The following is a 24,835-nucleotide window of genomic DNA, read 5'->3' on the forward strand; positions in this document are numbered from 1 at the left end:
GGCTGAGCTGGGAGAACTGCTTGAACCCGGGAGGTGGAGGTTGCAGTGAGCCGAGATTGCACCATTGCACTCCAGCCTGGGCGAGAGAGTGAGACTCCGGTCTCAAAAAAAAAAAAAAAAAAAGAAAGGAAAAACGAGCAATCATCTAATAAAGTTTAATTTTTGAGTAGTACAAATAACTATAAGATGGTATGCTAAACGTATTTAGTACAGTAAAATAGTTTGTATTTATGCCTGGGTGTCTATATATGCAAAGTGCTATTTACACTCCTAAGGCTGTAAACTGCTCATCTTCGGCCGCCATTACTGAAACTACTTCAAAAAATGAAATAAGGGGATATAACAAAGTTTCTAGGAAAACTCATAGAATGGGCAAGCAAAAAGGAATTTTGCTATAGATTACTATTCTTCAAAGTAGTAGAAAAGTGGCTTACAATTTTCCAGAAGTAAAGGAAGAGTAGGTGTTAAATGGAGTATCATATTTACAGACATAAAATATTCATGGTGTACTGTACTGAGACCACACTTCAATGTTTCTATTGTACTGCTGCATCAATATGTGATGACATATTGTAATGTTTATGCCAAAATGCTATGATATCAGGTTGCCCTGTTTCAAAACTATTCTGTGAGTCTGGCTCTCCTTAACCAGATGGTAAAATGGCTCTTACAAAGCAGTCAACAGCATTACAGTTTGGTTTGGTTAAAAATGTAACCCTTAAAGGTATTATTTTAAATGTACACCAACTTATTTTATCTTTTAATGTGAAATGAGATAGCACACCTTGCTGTGAACTTGTGATTTTTTCCTTATTATGCCAAGTTCATGTACCATAAAATCCAGAGATTTCCATGAAGTCTTTGAACAATGTGTATAAATTTCTGTTTATACATGTCAAGAACACTTTAATTCTTACTACATTTCTGTTTAAGCATCTGTATGATACTTTATTTTCTTAATGAGAGAGAAATCAAGAACAGTTCCTCTACCCTGAGCTAAACAAAAGTGAAATAAATTTAGTATTTATATGATTACATAAAAAAATTGGGGCTGATGTGATTTCTTTACAATAGCAGAAAATGGCAAAGGTGGGGGTAAGGGAACGAGAGATAATCTACCATCTTGTTTGTAATTCCTATTTGATGCCATTATTTTAACATCACGTTTACTCAATTGATTATATTTCAGTGCCATGGGAAAATACTTTGTTAAATTAATTCAGGAAATAAGACCAGCTACTTTCTTCACTTGAGAAGCATGAAAAACTATTTTTTTGAACTAAGGTGTTTTGTAGTCTGTACTTTCCAAAACAAACATTTTACAGTTTGAACACTAGGGGGCATCTTTGTTTCTTGAAATAAAGGGTCTTGGTTGTGATCTAAAAAAAAAAAAAACCTAAGCAGTGAAACATTTTTTGATTCGCATTTTGTTTTGTCAAGCATGTTGGCACCGCAAGGTTTATGACTTTGGGCTGGGCATTTTTGTTTCTATATTAATTGAATGAAGCAGCATGTGTGAGTGTGAAGAGAGTAGGATAGTATCTAGTACATAAAGAGTACTCAATAGATATTTGTTCCCTTCCCAGGCCTCCTTCTGTGATTTAACTTCAAGATAAAACTCGACAGATCCTTAAAAGGCAGACTGCTCAAAAATATGTGCTTTCAGACTTATGTGTATTAAACACTAGAACTTGCATGTTCATTTATTGAAAAATGTTTTCTTTCTGAATTCATTAAGGGTTCTGTTTTTCCTTGATTATAGCAAAGCTAACTTATTGGGGATAACAAGGTTATTTACTTCTTCAAAGCCTTACATTTGTCAGCACCAAATCTCTTTTGTCTTTCTTCCTCTCTCCTCTTATTGCTTGACTTTATAAAAAGGTCTAAACAAAAATGTATGGTAGTATGACAGAGAAAGCCACAGATAACAATGATATCATTCACAACAAGTCCCTTCTTCTCAGGAGACAGAAGAACGGAGAAGCCAGTGTGGACCTGCTTCCAAGGCTGTACTACCTTCCAGGGTGGTGGTGCAGTTTCTCAGTCTACCATCAAATTATTTTTCCTTTTACAACGTTTCTGGTGGGGACCAGAGACAAGGAGGGAAGAGAAAGCAGGGAACTTCTGTTTGCCGCTAACTCTGCTGGCAGTCTAGCATTGAAGCCACTTAGGTTCAGGGGCAGGGAGGGTGGGCCAGAAGTTAGGGGTGGAAGAAGCCCTGTTCCAGCTGTTCTCGTTTCTAAATGCACATATTCACAGAAGAATCTGTTGTCTGCCATGTGCATAGTTCATTAGGGATTGAAGGGAGAAGCTGGTGCTTATTCTGTGTAAGGAAGTTCTCCACATCCTGTCATATCTGATTCTTTGCCTCAGTGAGTTTTCTGATGCCAGTTCTGAATTGGCACCCCTCTTCCAACTGTTAAACAAGGCAGCAGTCACTAATGACAAATTTGGGAAGGAAAGAGAGGGGAGAGCTCCTCTTTTCACTGCCCATAAGTGAAAGTCATGTGGAATCTTTTTAAAAAAGTTTTTTTCCAACTCCAAATTAATCATTTCCTCTGACTTTTAAAATACCTGGCTTATATATACATTATAGCACTCATTAATCTGACATGTGTTAGTTATATAAACCTCTGTTTTTCCTATTGGGTTGCATTCTTTGAAAGTAGGTGTTATATTTATTTCAGAATACCTTGGTCTTAACCTGATGCTTTGCATATAATAGGCTCAAAAATGTTAAACTGAATTGAATTATCAAATATCTCACTGAATTATGCCATTTTATTGCTGGTAAAATTACTTGAAAAGGAAATCAATGGCTTTAATTAGATAAAAGTGAACATAGGAAAATTAATTTGTCCATAGTTTTGAAGTAAACCACTCAAAGAACCAGGATCTAAAAAACAATTCCCATAATCTTAAGCATTATGACTTAAATTATGCAGCTTCTCATGTTTTTCCTTATCACTGACAGACTAAATTTTTTTTTACTGTAAATTGTTACACATAAAAAAATTCTTTGTCCTCACTAATCATATATAGCCTGCAAGTAAAACAAACTACAGATCAGCATAATTTTAACAGAGATGAAGTCTAAAAACAGGGGAAGCCTTGTCCCCTGCAAAGGTCCTATGTGGATATCAGAACTAAAAGAATCCACAGAGCACTCAATCTTGTGTTCTGTTTTGGGAATGGAACAGTCACTCTGTATAAAGCAGCCACTCTGTATAAATGTAGACGTGCTATTAGCCAGTGCTTCAAATTCTGATGGTATAACCTCCGGTAAATGCTGAGTTAGGCAAAATGAGGGTAGTCTCTCTTCTGATTCTGACTGTAGTTTGGTAGGTCCTCCCCAATAAATTTTAAGGATGGCATGAATTCTATGAAGATGAAATTCATTTGGGTTTTGAAATCTTTTATGCTACATTCCAATTCAGTGGTTCTTAGCAGAGAATGTACACCAGCATCAGTAACAAAGCTTTTCCACATTCAAGTATGCCCAGCCCCACTCCTGGAAATTCTGATTCACTAAGTCTAGGGAGAGTTCTGGGAAACTGTATTTTAAAAAATTCCACTGGGGTTTCTAATGTGAAATATTAATGTAAAAAAATCATTACATTATGTAGAACTCCTTGAGAAAAGGCACCATTTTGTCTTTTTGGTCTCTCCAATACCTAGCGTATTGCCTTGGCATGTGGTAAGTGCTCAGTAATTGCTTGTTAAATGAATGAACTTTATTGCTTCTCTTTTTGGTTCTGTCTACTTCTATGGAGAAATGGAATGAACTTTTGTGTAATAGTACAATCACACGCAAGCAGTGACTTGGGTATTTAGCTCAGGTTAACACACCGCCAATTTGGCCCTCAGTCCAGTGAGGTCTACTATATAAAGTAAGAACAGACTTTTTAGATTTTGAGGACAGCACTGAAACAGACCTAGTTTTGCAGCAACCTGAGACACTTTAGTAGCATGAAAACTTATAAAAAGTATCAAATAGGCAACCTGTTTCCAGTTTGTTCCTTTACAGTGGAGGTTCTCAATGAGAAAATTGTTATTACGGTTTTTCTAACTATGTACACAAAATAGGAGTAAAAAAGAAAAAGTTTGTTTTAAAAATTATTTTCAAAGATATTCCACTTAAAGGTTCTCCTGACTTCTAAAAGATAAACCTGTTGAACTCTAGATAAACAGCAGTACAAGTGGCTTTATGCATTTATTCTAGCAGAAGAGCTTCAGAAATAAAATCTGGGTGTAATATAGTCAAAGGAATACTTACACTCTCACTCTGAAAAGGATTTAAGAAATTTCCCCCCATTTCGCCATCATCCCTTGGAGTGCCCGGTTGATTACTCAGGCTCATATTATTGGGAGAATTCTGTAAACAAGATTTAGAAAACAAGGCATTGTTGAAGATTTTAATTTCCCTCTTGCATTGTACTGTTTCGAATATTGAATCTATAGCAGCATCCCTAAGGACAAATCATACTTATAATTTTAATCTTAGACTTCTACCACGTATTCTATTTCATTCTTTGCACTTTGACAAGTACTAATGCCTTCCCAAATGAAAATCTAAAAAACAAACAAAAAAACCCCAATAACCTACCACAACTATTTTCTTAGGTTCAGAATCAATATTTATTCAATTTCCCACCCTCAGCTTAGAGAGTTCCTAAAACTCTGGAGAGTTTAAAACATTCCCAGCAGGGGCATGATGAAGAGATCCTACCCACTGATAAGACAAGATGGAACAATAACTCCCTTAGTCATTTCACTAACCAAACTTTGAAAGGTCACTGTTTTAATAAACATTTCCTTTTAATTCTACATGCAGTATACAGATAACACTATTTCAACCATTTTTACATGAACTTTAAGGAAAAAAGAAAGATAGCTAACTACTGTAGTTAAGAACAAGAGACACCTCAGGACTTGAAAATTTATTATGTACTTTTAGAGGAAAAGGGGGCTCAAAAGAAAACTGCTTTAGAACATTTTCCTATCATTACTTTAAGAGTAGATTTACTCTGGAACTTTCCTTGAAAATAAAATGACTGCTATTAGCAATCTAATCAAACACCAAGTTAGCAGTGCATTGCTGCATATTCTATTTAAATTTGCTAGTCTCACTACTACCGCACAATTTTAGCCATGGCAGGATACCTGATACTCCACATCAACAGGAAATATAGAATGACATTGGACTATAAACCATGTTTACACAGTAGTATAACTGTAATGCTTTCAAGGTCCAATTTATTAACTTGTAAAAAAAAAAAAACTTCAGAGTTAAACATTTTTATTTGTTATTTCAAATGGAAGAAAGAGTTTAGATACTTTTTCCTAAGCTACTCCTATTTATATTGTTTTGGAATTAGTTTTTAGATTTTTTGTTTTAAAGAAATTTGCTCAGAGAATTTTGTCTTAACCACAACAATTTGTATCATAAAAATTAACATTTCATGAATGAGGTATTCCCAGAAGAAAATGGTTAAAATGTAAAGCAGAGACAGGTAGATGAGCTGGTAGAAATGCACTGTGTCTTGTCTTGCTGTGCACCCCGCAGGGAGGATCTGAGAACAAGGATCCTCTGAAGTCCATTGGAGCTCTCTATGTCAAGAAACCCCAAGGTCTTGGGAAACATACTTTAATAGCATAAAGAGGATTCTGGTTTTTTTGATTAATTTTTCTCTGAGAATGTTAGTTACCCAAGTATATAGAAAAGCAACTATACTTTGAAATGAATCTGAATATCTTGATTTCCTGGGAAAAAATTAAGTAAAATTTAACTAACTGCATTATTTTAGAATTCATTAATTATTAAAGTTATTAGTTAAATAAACTGTACCTTGAAAATAGGAATGATAATGCTTACTTAGCTCAAAAAGGAAACTGAATTTATAAAAAATATTATAAGATTTACTCATTTATAAATTCTTTTGGATTTCTGTCATTTTATATATAATGGAGAAACTGGTAATACTACAATAAAATACAATCTAATATATATATACATATATATAAGAAAACTCAAGGATGCAGTCGGAAGCCGCATATTTTACACAGTCAAACAAAGGAGTGAAATGAACCCTCTTATTCTTGTGTAACATTCATACCCCCTGTGGAATACAAAGTGCCATGAGAGAAGCAGCGTATCTCAGACTCAGTTAGGGTGCTTTAAATCTTTGCTGCACATTTGCCATATATCATTTCTTGATTTATAATTCTGAAAGTTTGGCTAACTTCAAACCTGATTCCTAACTCAAAGTGATTTTTAAATATTTAGAATTTGAAAGTAACGTTGCATTGCTAATATTTAAATACTTACAAAATACTTCCAAAGTTATTATTTCTGATTTACATGCAACCTCTTCATAGCATGGTGGCTCAGCATTATACTCTTGTGTGTGTGTGTGTGTATGTGTGTGTGTGTGTGTGTGTGTAGTGGGGATGGGTATTTAAGGACACTGAGAGGAAGATTAAAAGGATACATTCAACATACAAAACTGAGATAAAATGAGATATCTGAAACCTATTCCTATTCAGCCTACGGGACCATATTTGAAAAGCTTGAAGTGATAGGACAATCGGGTTTTTTTGGTTTGTTTGTTTTTAACTAGAGTAATCTCCGCAAAATTGGAAAACAACAGAAGCTGCTCAGTGGGAAGTCTTAAGAAAACTCTGCTGTCTGTAATCACTGAGCGACATGATGATATGGGCTAAAGGGCACATTCAATATTGGCATCTGAGGGACAGCTAAGATAGTGGTACCAAAAACCATCCCAGAACAGGTTAGGAGGGTGGGTGGCAATGAATTGTGTGTATGCTTCATTTAACTGTAGCTGTATTTGTGTAATATGTCCAGTAGGTTTCATCAATAAGGCAAGAATATGATGTACAAAAAGGACTTAGGTTGGTCAAAAAGTCACTCTACTTGCTTCAGCACAAAAGAGTAACAAGATTACTTTTAGATACATTAGGCTCATCGGTTACAGTTATTTCAATGAATGTATACTTTATTCCCTACTTTAAGAGTTTTGCTTGAAAAAATATGGTTAGGATTATACTGATTCCAACTTCAAGAAATTTTATTACATTCTCACTTATCATTTCTTCAAGCTGGAAATTCTTTCTCTTAAGCTATGATGTCATACATGAATGTTTATACACACACACACACACACATGCACACACATACACACATAATACACCACAAACACAATTTCCTCTGACTGCCATGTTTAACCCTGTTAGACTTCCTGGTCTGATTTCATCTAGCAGGTATTTCATATCTTCTTTTCTTTCTTTTTTTTTTTTTTGAGACATGGTCTCTGTCACCTAGGCTGAAACACAGTGGTGAGATCATAGCTCACTGCAGCCTTGGACTCTTGGGCTCAAGTGATGCTTCTGCCTCAGCCTCCTGGGTAACTACGACTGCAGATGTTTGCCACCACATCTGGCTAATTTTTAAAATGTTCTGCAGAGACGAGATCTCACTATGTTGCTCAGGCTGGTCATGAATTCCTGGACTCAAGCAATCTTCCCCATTTGGCTTTCCAAAGTGCTGGGATTACAAGTGTGGACCACTGTGCCCAGTTCATATCTTCTCTTAATTAGTAAGTTATTATCCCTTCTCCCATCCTTAAAAATTGTTCCAAACCTTTTAAAACTTTTTAAAATTCTAAATTTTTCCATTTTCAAATTAAAAAAGTGAACATTTATAGAAATTGTGGCTCTGTCTATAATTAGAATAAAATAATAATGACATTATTCTAAGTAGTGGATTTTGAACTGCTTTCTCACAGGCTGCCAACAGTGAGTTTTCTAGAGTGTTGTTTTGACTCTGCTAGCTCCCTCAAAGAATAAACTGTCAGTCATTCTCCCAGTGAGTACAACTGAGCTAGAACTCAGGTCAGCACACCTGAGATGATGGTGTAGATCTCTAGTCATCTACCAGCTCCCTTGTGAATGGCGTAGGATCTCTAACTGGAACCAAAGTTCTTGAGGTCAGAATGCTTCAGGTTGAAAATACTTTCTTGATAATTTATTAAATATGATATGATCAGAGCTTGTCTTCTCACATACATGTTTTTTTCAAACTCAAAAATATAAATGTGAGATATGTTAATGTGAACTGCAGAATTTCTTTAGCTGCTTTTCTTCTAAGAAAACAAACCGGCTGGGTACGGTGGCTCATGTCTGCAATCCTAGCACTTTGGAAGGCAGAGGCAGGTGGATCACGATGTCAGGAGTTCGAGACTAGCCTGGCCAGCCTGGTGAAACCCTATCTCTACTAAAAACACAAAAATTAGCCGGGCATGGTGATGCATGCCTGTAATCCCAGCTACTCAGGAGGCTGAGGCAGGAGAATTGCTTGAACCTGGAAGGCAGAGGTTGCAGTGAGCCGAGATTGTGCCACTGTATTCCAGCCTGGGCGACAGAGTGAGACTCTGAGTCAAATAAAAAAAAAAAAAGATAACAAACCATATACTTCTCTCTACCCTCAACCCCAACTCCAAGGAAAAAGATTTTTTGTTTCATTAATTAAATGGGTGACCCCTCAGTTATTAAAGGGATGAAAGGAATTTCATATATCATCTTTAAAAGTCTTCTAAATTAAAGATAAACTCTGCGTTCTGAGAATGAGGCACATGAGTTTTACTAGGTAATGCTCAACTGAGCAAGAAATAATTTTGAAACTTCATTGGAAGCTTTGAATTCATTTTGCTTACTGAAATAGTGCCATCAAAATACAATTGATAGTGTGAGTTCCTAGCCTTGTCCACAAAAGACTGTATAGCTAATGAGAAGAAAGATATTCAATGTCTGTATAGCACTTCATAGCCCTTAACATATGTTCACACTCGATTCTCAACAATTTTATGAAGCAGGCAGGGAATGAACTACAAGTTTTATGTTACACCTAAGCAAACTATGCCTATGAGAGATTAAGTAACGTGTTCCTGCAACTTGTAAGTACTGTAGTAGCATCAGGTTTTCTGATTCTCAATTCAGTACTCTTTCTTTATCTTACATATAAAGTGGATAAAATAGAGTATCTATGCAATAAAAAGTAGAAAAACAATTGAAGTAGTACTTATACACAACATTTAAAATGGAGTAAAAATTTTTTAAAAAAATATGTGATACTGGTGCTGACAAAATACAGATTTAACTGGAGAACTATAGAGCTGTGGCTAGAGACCTAAGAGGGACTTTAAAAATTACTAAGCGATGGCTGGGTGGGGTGGCTCACATCTGTAATCCCAGCACTTTGGGAGGCCGAGGTGGGTGGATTACCCAAGGTCAGGAGTTTCAGACCGGCCTGACCAACATGGAGAAACTCCATCTCTACAGGCACATGCCTGTAATCCCAGCTACTTGGGAGGCTGAGGCAGGAGAATCACTTGAACCCAGGAGGTGGAGGTTGCAGTAAGCTGAGATGGTGCCATTGCACTCCAGCCTGGGCAACAAAAGCAAAACTCCAACTTAAAAAAAAAAAAAACAAAAAAAACTAAGCAATAATGGTCAAGGCTGTCTTTTGATTCACAAATAAAATTACTAGAAAAAAACGGGATGGAAATGAACGATAATGAATGATGCCAGGAAAACAAAAGGAAGAAGAAAGCTTCTTGAGATAGCTGAACATGTGTTGGAAAAGGAAGAAATGTGGGAAAAGCAGAGTTAGACTGTGACTGTGCATACCTCGGAGTCAAAGACTGAAAAAATTAGGGTGGGAGTGGAAAGAGGCAGGGAGAGAAAGAATCTGGGGCAGCGGGTATACAATGTGCACGATGCTGCTGATGCATCTTAAGAGAAAAAGTGACTATGGTGCAACAGGCACTAATGGTACCATCACCCAGGGTCGGCCAGCTTAGAGCCCAGAGCCAATGAACCTGGAGCAGACGTGGTGTAGAAATAAGATGCGTAGGAACTCATTTGAAGGCAGATTTAACTAGTCAATTCTAGCACATTGTTAAGTGGCATGTTTATTACTGGGGGATAAATCTTACGTTAATTTAAATGCATATTAACTTTGCTTTATAAAAGTTTTTATTTATCCTATTTGTTCGAGCTCCTCTGTTAAACTGAACTTCTTGAGGGCAGAGAACATATCTTGTTTATCTTTGGACTTTTAGAGCCCAGCATAATGCCTCAGTGCGTCAACATTTACTGAATGAAGGAACTCCTGCCTAAGAATAAACCACTTGAGCGTAGAAATCGTGTTTGTTGTTAGAGAAGTCTTTTCTATGTCCCCATAGTGCAGAAGGCAACACCCAGCACACACAGGTACACACTGGATGGTCAGTTACTGCTTAGAGCACAAGCAATGCATCATTAGGTAAGAGAGTGTTATGAGGACTGGGCATGGTATGGTGGAAAAACTTGTATCCAAAAACAGGCATGGGAAAGTAAGCAGAAAAGGAATAGCAACCAATCTGACATGAGGGCAGATTAGAAGACATTTAATTCACCATTATGACTTTAAAAAATTTTTAAACTTTTACAAATTATAAAGTACTTTCCCATATAGAATTTTATTACTTTCCCATATGGAATTTTGTTTATATCTATCTTATGTAAAAGGTTTTAGGTAGTTAGTAAAAATTTTAGGAAGATGGCCTAAAACTATCTGGATGATCCTACTTTTCTGTAATTAAGAATCCATCTGTAGATACAAGAATATGCTTCTCAAATATGGCATCAGAAATTTCACTGGTGACCACAAAGCACAATTCGGCTAATTAAATTGTTAGAAATACCTGAGATGCTGGGTGCAGTGGGTCACACCTGTAATTCCAGCACTTTTGGGAGGCCGAGACGGGTAGAGTACCTGAGGTCAGGAGTTCGAGACCAGCCTGACCAACACGGTGAAACACCATCTCTACTAAAAATACGAAAATTAGCTAGGCTTGGTGGTATGAGCCTTTAATCCCAGCTACTCAGGAAGCTGAGACAGGAGAATTGCTTGAACCCGGAAAGGGGAGGTTGCAGTGAGCCTAGATTGCACCACTGCACTCTAGCGTGGGCAACAGAGCAAGACTCCTCAAAATAAAATAAAATAAAATAAAAATAAAAAAATAAATAAAAGTAGTATCTGAGAGCCAACACATTCATGGTAATCTGACTTGCAAAGGTCCAGAGAGAAGGCTCTAATAAAGTTACATAGGGAATTTTGTTTTGAAAACCGGCTCCATAAATACCATTTCTCACAGAGGTAAGCTAGTACTCATTATAAATATTTATCTATTTTTAGAAAAGAAAAAGACCTTTCTGATTTTTTCTAAACATGATTGTTTCTAAACATAGACATGCAAAATACATGTGGAGCTTGTGAGGCAAAGCAGCCAGGCAACAGAGTTATAATGCCAGAATTCCAATTAAATATTTTTTAAAACTTGAAGTCTTAATTTAAAATGTTTTTTAACTCAATCAATCTTATTTTATTTTTCTTGGCAGCAGGAATTTTACATTATTATACATAAATATAAAGTCATCCCTTAATGAATTTCTCTATTTATTGATATAGAGCAGACTTCTAAGAGAGTCATTCTGGTGGTAGCGAATAATTAGTTCTCATCAGTAATTCTAGATATATTTGACTCACTGAGAACTATTTTAAATTCATCATGACCTAAATAGTATTTAGATACTACTCTTCACAAATATAAGGCATTTTAGTAAAGGATTCACTTTAGATACTCAAACTATTGAAAGAGGGAAAATGCAAACACATACTAATGGAAGGCTCACTTTCCTGCTTGTACTAATATAATTTTCCTCTAATCCCTTTCTTACTCTATTTTGGGAACTAGAACAATTATTGTGGAAATCAGCATTTTCTAATGAAGGTTTGCAAGATGAATTGGATATGTAAATGCAATGCCCTCATGATATATAATAACCACTTTTTCAAATTTCTCTCTCCTCACATTTCTTTAGACATCTTTACATTTTCAAAAGATTATCTAAATTCTGTAAGTTTGCTTCACAAATAAGTAACATCTTAATGTGATTAAATTTGTTATTACTTGGGTGTCAATTAATAATGTATAGTATGTCCTGTTAATTAATCTTAGCATATTTAGAAACATTCTTAAAAGACTTATTTTACCCTTTCCTGCAGATAATATGCATTAGTATTCTTAACTTCCAATTAATTATACCTGGTCTTCTACTTTCAAACTATTGTTCAAAAACAAAATTCTGATTAAAAACAACACAGAATACACAGCACTCACCTTGGAAATACTGTCCATATCTCCTGAGCCTGAAACAAAATATAAAAATAAAGCCTTTATTAGGTAAGATTTCATTTATAAATTAAACACTCCTTTAACTTATATAAGTGAAGTATATTATGTGTATTTTCCAGTGTATAGTTCCTGAGTTTTTAAATCTGAAAAAATTCCTCTTCTTTTACACAGTATAGTGAATCAGTACCATCTGATGGAAAATGCAAGGAGTTCTTTCCTTAGTTCCTAATCATTTTTTTTATGGAAGCATGAAGAAAACTGTTGTTATCATAGATTCCTGAATGTGAAATTTTAGAAAGACCATTTATATACCCTACCCAATTAAAAAATAAAATGTATATATAACATATAGATATCTACATATATTTTTTGAAAATGATGCTGTAAATCTGATAAAATATAAAATGAACACTTGCAACAATGTTTGACAATATTTTAAACCATACTTTAATAACCAAAAGCTAAGTATTAATATTAAAAAGTTGATAGCAATGAATATTCATGACAATTCTTCAAAATTAAAAATGTCTTTAAATATTATATTTTTATTTTGATCCTTGGAAGAAATAAACAATCAATATTAATTTCTTTTCTTATGTAAGAAATAGAGACCGGGCACAGTGGCTCAGGTCTGTAATCCTAGCACTTTGGGAGGCCAACGTGGGTGGATCATTTGAGGTCCGGAGTTCGAGATGACCCTGGCCAAACATGGGGAAACCCCACCTCTACTAAAAATACAAAAATTAGCTGGGCATGGTGGCGGGCCCCTGTAGTAGTCCCAGCTACACTTGGGAGGTTGAGGCGGCAAATTCATTTGAACCTGGGAGGCAGAAGTTGCAGTGAGCCGAGATCACGCCACTGCACTCCAGTGTACATGACAGAATGAGACTGTCTCAAAAAAAAAAAAAAAATAGAATCGTACATTAACTAACAGAACAATAATCAGATCTTTGCCACAATATTAACTTTACTTTAAACAATTTTACTTCTGACAATTTTCCTAGCATAAAAATAATATAACATTTTAGTGGCATAGTATCAATCAGCATTACTAATAAAGCTAGCCCTTATTAACCTAAGTTGCAAATAAACAGGCATAATAAATGATTAAATACTGAATGCATATATGCAATCATATATATATGTGTATATATAATATGTACAGTAATGTTCATTATAGAAAGCAATGAGCCAGTTGCCAAGCATAGGTAAAAATCTTCTGAAAATTATATTCTGGTGACTATGATAATGAGAGCCTTTTAACTATACCAAATATCTTTTTTTTTTTTTTTTTTTGAGACTGAGTCTCGCTCTGTCGCCCAGGCTGGAGTGCTGTGGCTGGATCTCAGCTCACTGCAAGCTCCGCCTCCCGGGTTCCCGCCATTCTCCTGCCTCAGCCTCCCGAGTAGCTGGGACTACAGGCGCCCGCCACCTCGCCCGGTTAGTTTTTTGTATTTTTCAGTAGAGACAGAGTTTCACTGTGTTAGCCAGGATGGTCTCGATCTCCTGACCTCGTGATCCGCCTGTCTCGGCCTCCCAAAGTGCTGGGATTACAGGCTTGAGCCACCGCGCCCGGCCCCAAATATCTTTTTGTGAATAGTTCTACAAATAACAATATTGCAAAGTGAATTATTTTGCAATAAATTGGAAAATAAAATTCAAGAATGGTGCTGTCCCACAGAATTTTGTGCAATAATAGAAATGTTTCTCTGTGATGTTCATTAAGGTAGTCATTAGCTACAAGTGGCTGCTGTGTACCTGATATGTGGCAGTGCAACTGAAGAACTGAATTTTAAAATTTTCTTAATTTAAAATCAAAGAGTCACACATGGCTAGTGGCTAATGCAATTGGACAGTGCAAATCAAGACTTTGCAATCTAGGCAAAATAAGTATAAATTTTTAAAAGCTCAAAAGTCTCTTAGTGTACTGCAAATAATTTCTTGATTATTGAAAGATTTTCCAAGTATCAGAGGGAGGCATTTCCTGACCTTAGGTGGGGAAGTGAAATCTGTATATAACCTAAATTACTCATGAACATATTTTTTCCAACTTATGTAAAAGATGAACCCTTTCCAAAAGAAAAAAAATCATAACTCCCACCCCCATTGTCAACTTTTAAATTAGTTTATGGTCATGTTACTTAAACATATACAAACATAAAAAGTATTTTTTGTTTGTTTGTTTTGCATTTAACTTATGTGAATGCAAAACAAATATAACTATCTTGTGTGGTATGACCCAGTCAATTTTGCAACACTTGTCTGTATTTCTCACTAGTGTTAGAGTTTTCATTCACCTTGCAGCTATTTAGATTCATATGGTAAGAATGCATAATTTATAAAGTATGTTTTCTTTTTCTTTTTTTTTGAGATGGAGTTTTGCTCTTGTCACCCAGGCTGGAGTGCAATGGAGCAATCTCAGCTCACTGCAACCTCCGCCTCCGGGGTTCAAGCGATTCTCCGCCTTAGCCTCTCGAGTAACTGGGATTACACGCACCCGGCACCCTGCCCAGATAATTTTTTTTATTTTTTTATTTTTTTGAGACAGAGTCTTGCTCTGTTACCCAGGCTGGACTGCAGTGGTGCGATCTCGGCTCACTGCAAGCTCTGCCTCCCAGGTTCATGCCATTCTCTTGCCTCAGCCTCCCTAGTAGCTGGGACTACAGGCACTCACCACCGCGCCTTGCTAATTTTTTGTATTTTTAGTAGAGACAGGGTTTCATCGTGTTAGCCAGGATGGTCTCCATCTCCTGACCTCGTGATCCGCCCGCCTCGGCCTCCCAAAGTGCTGGGATTACAGATGTGAGCCATGGCGCCTCACATCTGTATATACATATAAAGTATGTTTTCAATCGTCAGTCACATACTTGAAATGGTCTTTATCACGAAGACAATGTAGGCAATGTTCTCTTAAAAGAGAATCATTCAAATTATCCAGAATATGATTAACAATTTTATGTTAAAAAGGAAGCAAACATAAAAATTCAAAAACAAAATTAAGAAATTTTTGGAGAGAACTGAAGTTCTTCTGAGACTGTGTCCATAGAACTCGAGACAAAACAACAACAACAAAACAGCTGCAAGAATACTGCAGCCTTCTGGGTTGGGCAAGCATGACACGTGCCCACAGCAGCAATGTCTCCTTTTATGGTAAGACATGAGATTTCTATAGGTTAAAGTAAATAACTGTGAATATGAACTAGAACAATTCTCACACTTCTGATCTTCAAGTGATCTATAGTTATAACCAATAAAATGTTGATTAAACTATCTGTTTGAGGTAAAAGTTGAAGTGTTTAAAAATGAGTAGCTGGCTATGGAAGAACTTTGGAAACTGTAATATCCACTATGTAGAATTAAGGTTTTCTTCTGAATTTATTCTAAACATCAAATTGAAAAGCCTTACCTAAAGAGCCATTCATGTGATGTGACTCCATTCCTCCTAATCCACCCATGGGACCATCTGACCCAGGGCCCATTGGAAACTATTTTAAAAATGAAGAAAATCACTGTAATCACACTGAAAACAATGGCTTATCTCAATTTTACAATATATTTAACATTACAAGACACTGCCACAACTTATTTTTACTTTCAAGCCATGGAGATCTTTTACTTGATGTTTTCCAGCCTTGTGGATTCTCTAACTGGACTGTTCACCTCTCTCATATCATTTTCTCTGTATTCCACATATAGACGTTTAGCTTAATCCTCAATCATTTCCAAATTTTTCTTCTTCAGATATACTCAGAAACTATATAAATTCCAGTGCAAATTAGAAGATAAGCATTTTCCTCTATGATATTGACAAATTTTCTATTGAAAACCAAAGGTGGTTCTTAAGAAGTTGTTAAGGGTATTGGCTTATTAATAAGAAAAATTCAATGTCATTATGACAACACTAACATTTTTCTTAGCAGGCAATCTGTCTTTGTTTAAATGGATATAATAAATAATTTCATCTTATAGGTTAAATACATTTCATTCCTTGGGGATTGCTGAATATAGCTAATTCTTCTTGGCAGTCTCAACCATGTTACTTCAATGACACTCAGACATTCCAAGGCCATTCTGCTTAACATTTTTTAAAGTAGTGGAATTCTTTTTTTCTTTCCTTTCTTTTCAGGTGAAATCTTACATTAGAAGCCTGGTACAAAACAGGTGTGCTATGATGGGGTTGGTGATAGAGAACCCATGGCCCGCCCACTCAGTCTTCCTCTCATCTCTCTAGAACACTGAGGAAACCTGGAGCCCAGTTCAAAGACAAGTTACCTATGATTACCTTACACTTACAGGTAAGACAGCCCGCTGAAAACACTTTCTCTTCAAATTTCCCATGCCAAAAGCATTTCTACGATGTTGTATGGTGCAGAATATTGACTATGGTGTCTGTGTGTGGATGGAGCGGTGGTAGTGAGTAATCATGAAGGCTTTTAGGGAGAAATAACTGCCTTTGGCAGGCAACCCTGTACTTCACCACCTCTGTGTGGGAATAAAATGGCCTTCTATCACTGTGGGCAATACAAAACACATGCTTATAACATTCCCCAAGAGAATGCCAATTTTGCTTGGTAAAATTGAGTATCTAAAAGCACACAGGCTGGTGTTCAGTAAACAAATTGGAATATGCATGCCTCACTGATGTAAGATACATATAAGTCAAAGAAATTGATTTAAACTTATTGCTATTATTTAGCTTTTATCAAAAGCATAGTTTAGATATGGGTTGAGAAACTGGTGCTGGTAGGCCTAGTAGACTGTGAACTTTTATCTGGCTCCTACAGTGTTTTAAAAGACGCTAAAACTATAGGTATATATATTTGGTCAGTTTAGCATATAACATATATATCTTCTGATTTTTCTTTGATTTCTGCTACCCTATATACACATGTGTATTAACTATAATCTGTTATAAATATTTTTGTAAACATGTAGGCCTTCTAGATAAATAACATGTTTTCCTGTGAGCTTCTGTGGAAAAATCACGACCAAATGCTTTATTAAGAACACCCAAGTTCTTCCTGTAATAACTGCTTTAGCTCCATATTTAAACTCTAGATTTCATATTCTAAAAAAAACAAGCATAGCCAACTTTCTCCTTTATTTTCAAGTTTATCAGGACAAAAAAAGATCACAATGAAAAAACTTAGTGATGTTAAAAATGAGGTTAATATAAATGATTATATATAACTTGTCATTTTCAAGTAGTATATATCATTAATTATTTACAATAAAATAAGATGAAACTAACATATAATAATTACTTTTAAATTATATTGATATAAAGTCTCTGTTATATATGTGTACTATTTTTAACCCAGCTCAGAGAAAAGAATTTGACTTTTTGAATATCTAATAAGCTCCTGGATAATAAAATATAAAGTTTAAACAATATACAGAACATGGAATGCACTCAGAGTTTGAAAGTCTTCAAATATATTCCAAAAATTTAAAAAATTCATATTTACATTAGGTCTGTTAGGTCCAGGAGGTACTGCATTCATTAAAGTATACATGTTATCACCAGAGTTGGTTGAATCTGAAACAAAGTATTACTTAATTAAAATATTTCTTTAGAATCTATACCCAATTCATTATAAAGTAACGATCAAAGATGGTTTGCATACATACACCTCTCTATATAAGCTGCAACACTTGAAATTGTCATTACTAAAAACAAATACCCAGTCATTTGCTGACCCCAAAATTATCATTCTGAGGCCATAAATTAGGTATGAGGAATAATCACTTCAATAATTAATGTAAAAGGAATATTAGAAATTTTAAAAATTATAGTAAAGTTTTTCTTTTAAAAAAAGATACTTCAAGCAATTATATGTGTGTGTATGTGTATATATATAATATATAATATCTCTTAAACTTCAGATTCAGTTGCTTTTCAGTTTTATTTCTTTAAGTTTCCTATATACAAATTTAAAAAATAGCTTTTTTACTTAATAATTAGTGAAAACTGGTAGACTATCCTGGCTTAATTCCAAAAGAAAAAGATTAGAGTATACAATTAGAATAATGTAATTCTCTTGCTTGAACTAAAAGCCAGCTTCTTCCAGCACAATTTCTGATGAAATGTTTTCACTCACTTTATTTTTGATTTATTGTAGTAAAAATATCTGTACTACATATCCATATAAATATATGTAACATTGTGCAGTATTTGAAAAATTTATGTTTCATGTCTGTTAGCTAATTCTAATTAAGTCTCTGAGCATACATGTTTGTATAATATAAAACCTAGAGTGAAAGGCTAAATATTTTACACTGAGAAAATATAAATGATAAATTATGGTTTTCTATGTTTCCACATTATATAATTTTCTTAAATATAATGTAGTAGGCCTATTTTATTTTGTTTTTTAGATGGAGTTTTGCTCTATCACCCAGGCTGGAGTGCAGTGGCATGATCTTGGCTCACTGCAACCTCTGCCTCCCGGGTTCAAGCGGGAACCCTTGCCTCAGCCTCCCATGTAGCTGGGACTACAGGTGCGTGCCACCACATCCGGCTAATTTTTTGTACTTTTAATAGAGATGGGGTTTCACTGTGTTAGCTAGGAGGGTCTTGATCTCCTGACCCTGTGATCTGCCCATCTCGGCCTCCCAAAGTGCTGGGATTACAGGCGTGAGCCACCGCGCCTGGCCAGTAGGCCCATTTTGAGAAAAAGATGTGTTTAAAATTTTTGTGGTGATTCGAGACAGAAGGTAAGTATTTACTTTCTTATGGCAGTAACCATAGAGTGGCAATTACTTTTCCTTTTACTGTGTGATTACTCATTAGACATTAATAAGTTTATTATTTTAGTGTGCATTACTTACAGAGTAGGTCTCATGTCATTTATTGGTTGGCTGTCAACAATGACCCATAAATCTAAATACTGTATTTTACTTCTATTTGAATATATCATAATGTTGAAAAAGTTGGAGTGCCCACCTCATGTTGACCCTATTTGTTTATTCTAAGGAAGGTCCCAACCTACTTTTGTGGCCTTAACTGTTTTTACATCCTTGTGTATGCTGTATTCCTGTCAACCCAGGCTACTGGTTTTTTCCTGCAGGTGACCAACCTTTCCACCTTCATGATTTTGTTCTTTCTTCCTCCAAACAGCCCAGTCTCTACACACTGCAATTCTACTCACTGCTGAAGGGCTATCTCAAATGTGATGTGTTCTGTGAGGTTTTTTCCCCGGTAGTTGCAAGTGCATGAGTGCTCCCCTCCCACTGAGTTCTGCCTTCCATTATAGGAATATTTTACTGCTTTATTCTTTCCTCCTGCTTCCAACTAGGATATAACAAGCTCATAGAGAGAAGGAAAGGGACCATGCCTTACTCATCTTGTGTACTAAAGACAGTAAGTACTGCTAACTTAAATTTAACTGTTGGATCACACACACGATTAACTTAAAAAAATCTTGGATTGCTTTTTAAACATAGGAAATCTTCAAATGGGTTTTCAACTGTATTGGCCTTACTCTTGGTGAAAGGAAGATGGGTTACATATTTTAAATATGCAGAAAGAAAAGAAATTTATCATTTTAAAGACTAATCAAGAATATAATTTCATTTGCTACAGAAAAAATTTGAGAGGGATAAGATTGGCGTTTATGGTCGGGCGAGGTGGCTCACACCTGTAATCCCAGAACTTTGGGAAGCCAAGGCAGGTGAATCACTTGAGGTTGGGAGTTCCAGACCAGCCTGGCCAATATGGTGAAACCCTGTCTCTACTAAAAATACAAAAATTAGCCAGGTATGGTGGTACACGCCTGTAATCCCAGCTACTCGGGAGGCTGCAGCAGGAGAATCGCTTGAATCCGGGAGGCTGAGGTTAACAGTGAGCTGAGATTGTGCCACTGCACTCCAGCCTGGATGACGGAGACTCTGTGTCAACAAAGAAAAAATATGTATGTGTGTGTGTATATATATATGTGTGTGTGTATATGTGTGTATGTGTGTGTGTATATGTATTTACTGGAAAATGTCTGACTTCTTTTTATGTACAGAAAAACTTTACAATAAAGTGGACCTCCTGGGACCTCTTTTCTTGTGGGTGGGGTGCTGGCTGAGTATTAGAGGAGTGACTGTGACAAAGGATGAACACATAAAAGAGTACGCAAAAAGACTAGGAAGATGTACTTGTGGCAATTTCTGGTCTGAAAGGAAGATGTAGTAAGATTATTTATTGCCTGCAATGTTCAGTGTTGCTCCAAAAACATTTTTTTAGTCTTGTAGTGAAGCATTTATTATTCACATGCTACCTTCATAAATTAAACATTAACTTCACTATGTAAGAATGTAAATATGGGCAAAATGATCAGGTGATATAATTCTATCTTCAATGAATTGTATCATTTTCAATGAAGATGCCTTCAGGACACAGACCATTAAATATCCAAGGAGTTAGTGAAGCAAAGTAAAATTTTGTATTAATTATCAAGTTTATGATTTTTCTAAATTAAAAGGGCTCAAAATTAAAAATTTTTATTGGTATGATCAACGATACTGAATTTCAAGCTTCCATCTTAATTTCAACAAGCCAGTTAAAAACATATGAGTTTAACAGTAAAACATCATAATCAAAAATACTTTATAATTATTATTTCCCATCTACTTAATCATCCCAAATAATAACTGATAGAGTTTTAGCCTATTTCTTTGTTTTCTACTTTCTAGATTTGTGTTATAGTTTCAAATGAAACTGTGATTATATTGCTGAATCATGAGATTTTATTTTTCCATGTCATTACAAATTCTTTGATAATAATAATAATGACTCTATTATACTCCATCTTCCACCTTAAACATTAATTTAATAGTTCCACTAACATTGAATTAGGCATGAAGTTTGTGTCTACTGTTTTATTCTTGAGTATAACAAATAAACATTCTTCTACATAAATCTTGGGTTGTATCTCTGTCTAATTTCTAGTATTAGAATTATAGAGTCACATGGTATGAACCTTTTCATGGCTCTTGACACATTTTATCATAGCACTTTCGAAGACAGGTGTGCCAATTTAGTCTTCTACTGTTAACAACCTCAAGACACATTTAATAGTCTGTGTTAAAGTCTCAAAAATAAAGGAAAAAACTATTTAATTATATAAAATGATTATGAAAATATTGATGTTTCAGTTTAGAAGATAAAAAACTTTTATTATTACACAGTGAATTTATTAGCTGACTAATAAATACTTATAGACATATAGGGTAAATAATACTGTAAGTACGTCTTCATCCTTCATTCATCTTAGTAAGATAATAGATCTCGTGACTCTGATTTGGCATTTGAAACCTAATGAATCCATGTATTTAATGTTTTATTTATTCAGAAATTTTCTAAATTGTAGAATATTTGGATAGTTTTCTCAGTCTCAATAAATCTTTAAGTTTGACACATTTTTGGGCAATTCATACAGATCAGCAGTTTTCATCCTGATTAAATCTGACACCCACACCATAGGAATTTTCTAAATGCTTAACTGGATAATAGTTATTTAAGAACACTATATTTCTTCCTACCCTGCTGCCTCTACTCCTTTAACCATCATGAAAACATGACTACTACTACCTTTATTTCATGCACAATTTCTATAGTCTGTGATTTTATTCTAATAATCAAATACCCATGTGGCTAGTTTGGTTACAATACCTGCTGGACTAGGCATGATGGGTGTTCCTGGTGGCCCTCCACCTCCTGGAGGACCCTAAATAATTACACAAAATTTCAGTAAAAATAAGGCATTGCATAAGAAAAAACAGAAGTTAGACTTATATCTATAATAATCCACTTTGAAAATAAGAACAGAAATAAATTTTCTCTATAATTTACTTTCTTTGAATGCACAATCATTTAAATATTCTACAAAACATAATTTAGCTTAAATATGTTGAGACTGTTTTGACAAATTTCCAAAAACAATGAGCCTGTAACATTAATTCATTATTCATGACTTAATTATATCAGTTACAATGAGGTTAAGAAGAAACCATTCAACAGGGCCTTTAAAAATCCATACCACAGAAATAATTCATATGTATTTTTAGTTTTTATAGAAAGCTAAAATAGTATTCACTTAGAAAATATCTTTAAAAATGAAGATATCTGCTTATTGATTCATATTTTTTAAAAAATGCACTGATGTCATTTCTTTCTTCTGTCAGCATCAATTGCAATGTTTCTGGAGCACTGTACCTTCCACTATCACATCAATTAGAAATGAAAGGCAAAGTTGACTAATGCTGTGGGTTACTGAGGCTGTAGCTACACAATCAAACTGAAATGGAGATTAGGTAATTCTAAAGTTAATTCAATAATTTCACATAACCAAAATAGATTAAGTCAGGCAATGGGTTTTAGGCTTTTTCAGATGCTCTATATACAGCAATCAAATTAACTTTTAAATGGCAAAATTTTAACTTCATTCTGAAGGTACAGATACAGCCTGCCAATTATTTCAGATGAGATTGGGCACATTCAGGGTGGTATGGCTATAGACCTGCCAATTATTTCAAATAATATCTGTATTTGCACAACTTAAAATTTATTTTAAATAAATGTCTATAATTTCATAAAATGATGTGTCAGCCTTATTCATTAGTGACTTTAAGAAAAAACAGGTTTTATACAAATTTTCTTACTTTCATTTTTATTTCATAGAAAATGCAAAGAAAGACTTGCTTAATTTTATAGCTTACATGAACACTGAACACTAAGTTCACAGGTCCAAAGCAGTGTGTGCTTTTCACTATGTTAATAAAACACTATTTCCATGGAGAGTGAAATGTTCACTGATTTCCTTCTTATGCATTCCTTTTTTCCCCTCCAGCTAGCCACCACCTCTGAACATTTCTGTAGGAAAGATTTCCCTTGTTATCATTTTATCCTTGTTTCCCTGTTAGGCGCTTCCCTCTAAATGGTGTAACATATTTTCCTCTATGTTGACCTTGAGATGTGGCTAGGATCATAATGTGATGATGATTAAAAGGTCACTTGTAAGCTCAGGAGGCCATATAAAACTTGTTAATTTGGCTTCACATTGATACGAATTTTTGGAAAATTTTAATGTGTACTAAATGGTAATAATGATAAAAATAAGTGTTCTCAACTTCAAAGAATGACCAAAAAATGAAATGATTCCTCTAAATTATTAGTCACTATTCTGCCATCTAATTCATTTGTGATTGGGGGAAAGTTTAATGTCTTAGACGCTCTGTGTGGCGCATAGGGTTGCATGGGGGTATAGATTATTCTCCTGGAGAACTGCAAATTCAAGCATATTATTGTGTAACTGGGGATTACTCTCTTCATGACTGGACAGAGTGTATTGTACTGGTTTTCAGAAACATATGCTGAAGTAAAACACAGTACTCAGGGCAATTCTGGCCAGATTGATAACTGTTTCACTAATGAACATCAACATATGTACTGAGGTTGGCAGATGAAACAACTCAAGATGTTCACTTTTTGGCCAATACACAGGGGCTCTTCTTAACATCTGGACAACTATTTCATTGCCCAAATAAAATGTAACATCAATTCTTATGAGCAAACAAACCCAAATGTACTTACTACATAATTCCCAGGAGATGCTGAGGAGTATGGTATCTGGAACACGAATAGGACAAAAAAATTTTTGATTCATGTAGCAATATGGACACTGACCTAAAATGAATTTATTTCATGATTTTTTGTCAAGTTTTAAAATGTATCACAAAGCATAGTAAAGGATAAAAAAATTTATGTCTGTTTAAGTACTTGAAAACTGAATAATAGTAACTTGGATTCACACAAAAGAAGATAGATTTTAGTCAAGAGGATTTTAGACAGAATAACTGCTTTAAGTGATACTAATTACTTATTCTGTAAGTAGAAATATATATATATATTTGTGTACATAAAAAATGGGAAACCAGAATTTTTCAAATCAGTAGTCTTTACACATACAATTTCTAAGCTATGTACTTTTTTTTTTTTTAAGTTCAGGCTACTACATTCATGCAGTATGGGTCAATACTTGATAAACAGCCCTTACCACTTCTCCATCCTTTTCTAATTAGATACTAGAAAACAATATAATAAATGCAAAAAAACTTTGTTAATACGAGTCTCCAAAGACTATTAATTTGTGGGGATCAGATGTGGGTAACGAACTCCCTCTTTCTCTTCAAATCAAGCTTTTCACCAAGCTGTTTTCTAGAGATGATACGGTATTAATACCACATTGCTGTGATAATTTAAGAAATGAAAAACCAGAAAACCTATGTTTAAAAGTAAGCCCTTGAGTGTGTATATTAATAGTGAAAGTTAAATCCAAATATTTTCTTTTTTCACACAAGCTCACTAACTCACTTGCATGAAGATGCTGTACATCTATAACAGATATTTTTGTCTTATTCTGAAGAACACCAATAGATTACTCTCTACTTGAAGTCAGACAGCCAGGGCCAGAACAGGATCCTTATAGTAGTGAAAAGATTAGTGCTTGTACTATTCTAAACCCTCTATCCCAATACCTGCCATATAATTAAACATAAAAATAATATGAAACCATAAAGTAAGTATAAGG

General features: G+C 34.9%; 1 protein-coding gene across 7 annotated transcripts in view; it reads right to left on the minus strand.

Moving 5' to 3' along the window:
- SSBP2 (single stranded DNA binding protein 2) overlaps positions 1 to 24,835 on the minus strand; it is a 328,973-nt gene that overhangs the window by 11,155 nt on the left and 292,983 nt on the right. For 5 of the 7 annotated variants that reach the window (XM_025388416.1, XM_025388414.1, XM_025388413.1 and 2 more), the window contains 6 exons: positions 23,839 to 23,874; positions 21,919 to 21,973; positions 17,726 to 17,796; positions 15,664 to 15,742; positions 12,243 to 12,271; positions 4,277 to 4,375 (listed from right to left, as the gene is read on the minus strand). In XM_025388416.1, coding sequence (XP_025244201.1) covers positions 4,277 to 4,375; positions 12,243 to 12,271; positions 15,664 to 15,742; positions 17,726 to 17,796; positions 21,919 to 21,973; positions 23,839 to 23,874 — 369 coding nt within the window. The remainder of the gene's footprint in view (positions 1 to 4,276; positions 4,376 to 12,242; positions 12,272 to 15,663; positions 15,743 to 17,725; positions 17,797 to 21,918; positions 21,974 to 23,838; positions 23,875 to 24,835) is intronic. The other 2 variants (XM_025388417.1, XM_025388415.1) reach the window with 1 other exon arrangement.

This window comes from Theropithecus gelada, chromosome 6 (genome assembly GCF_003255815.1).
Source record: "Theropithecus gelada isolate Dixy chromosome 6, Tgel_1.0, whole genome shotgun sequence".
Classification (NCBI taxonomy): Eukaryota; Metazoa; Chordata; class Mammalia; order Primates; family Cercopithecidae; genus Theropithecus; species Theropithecus gelada.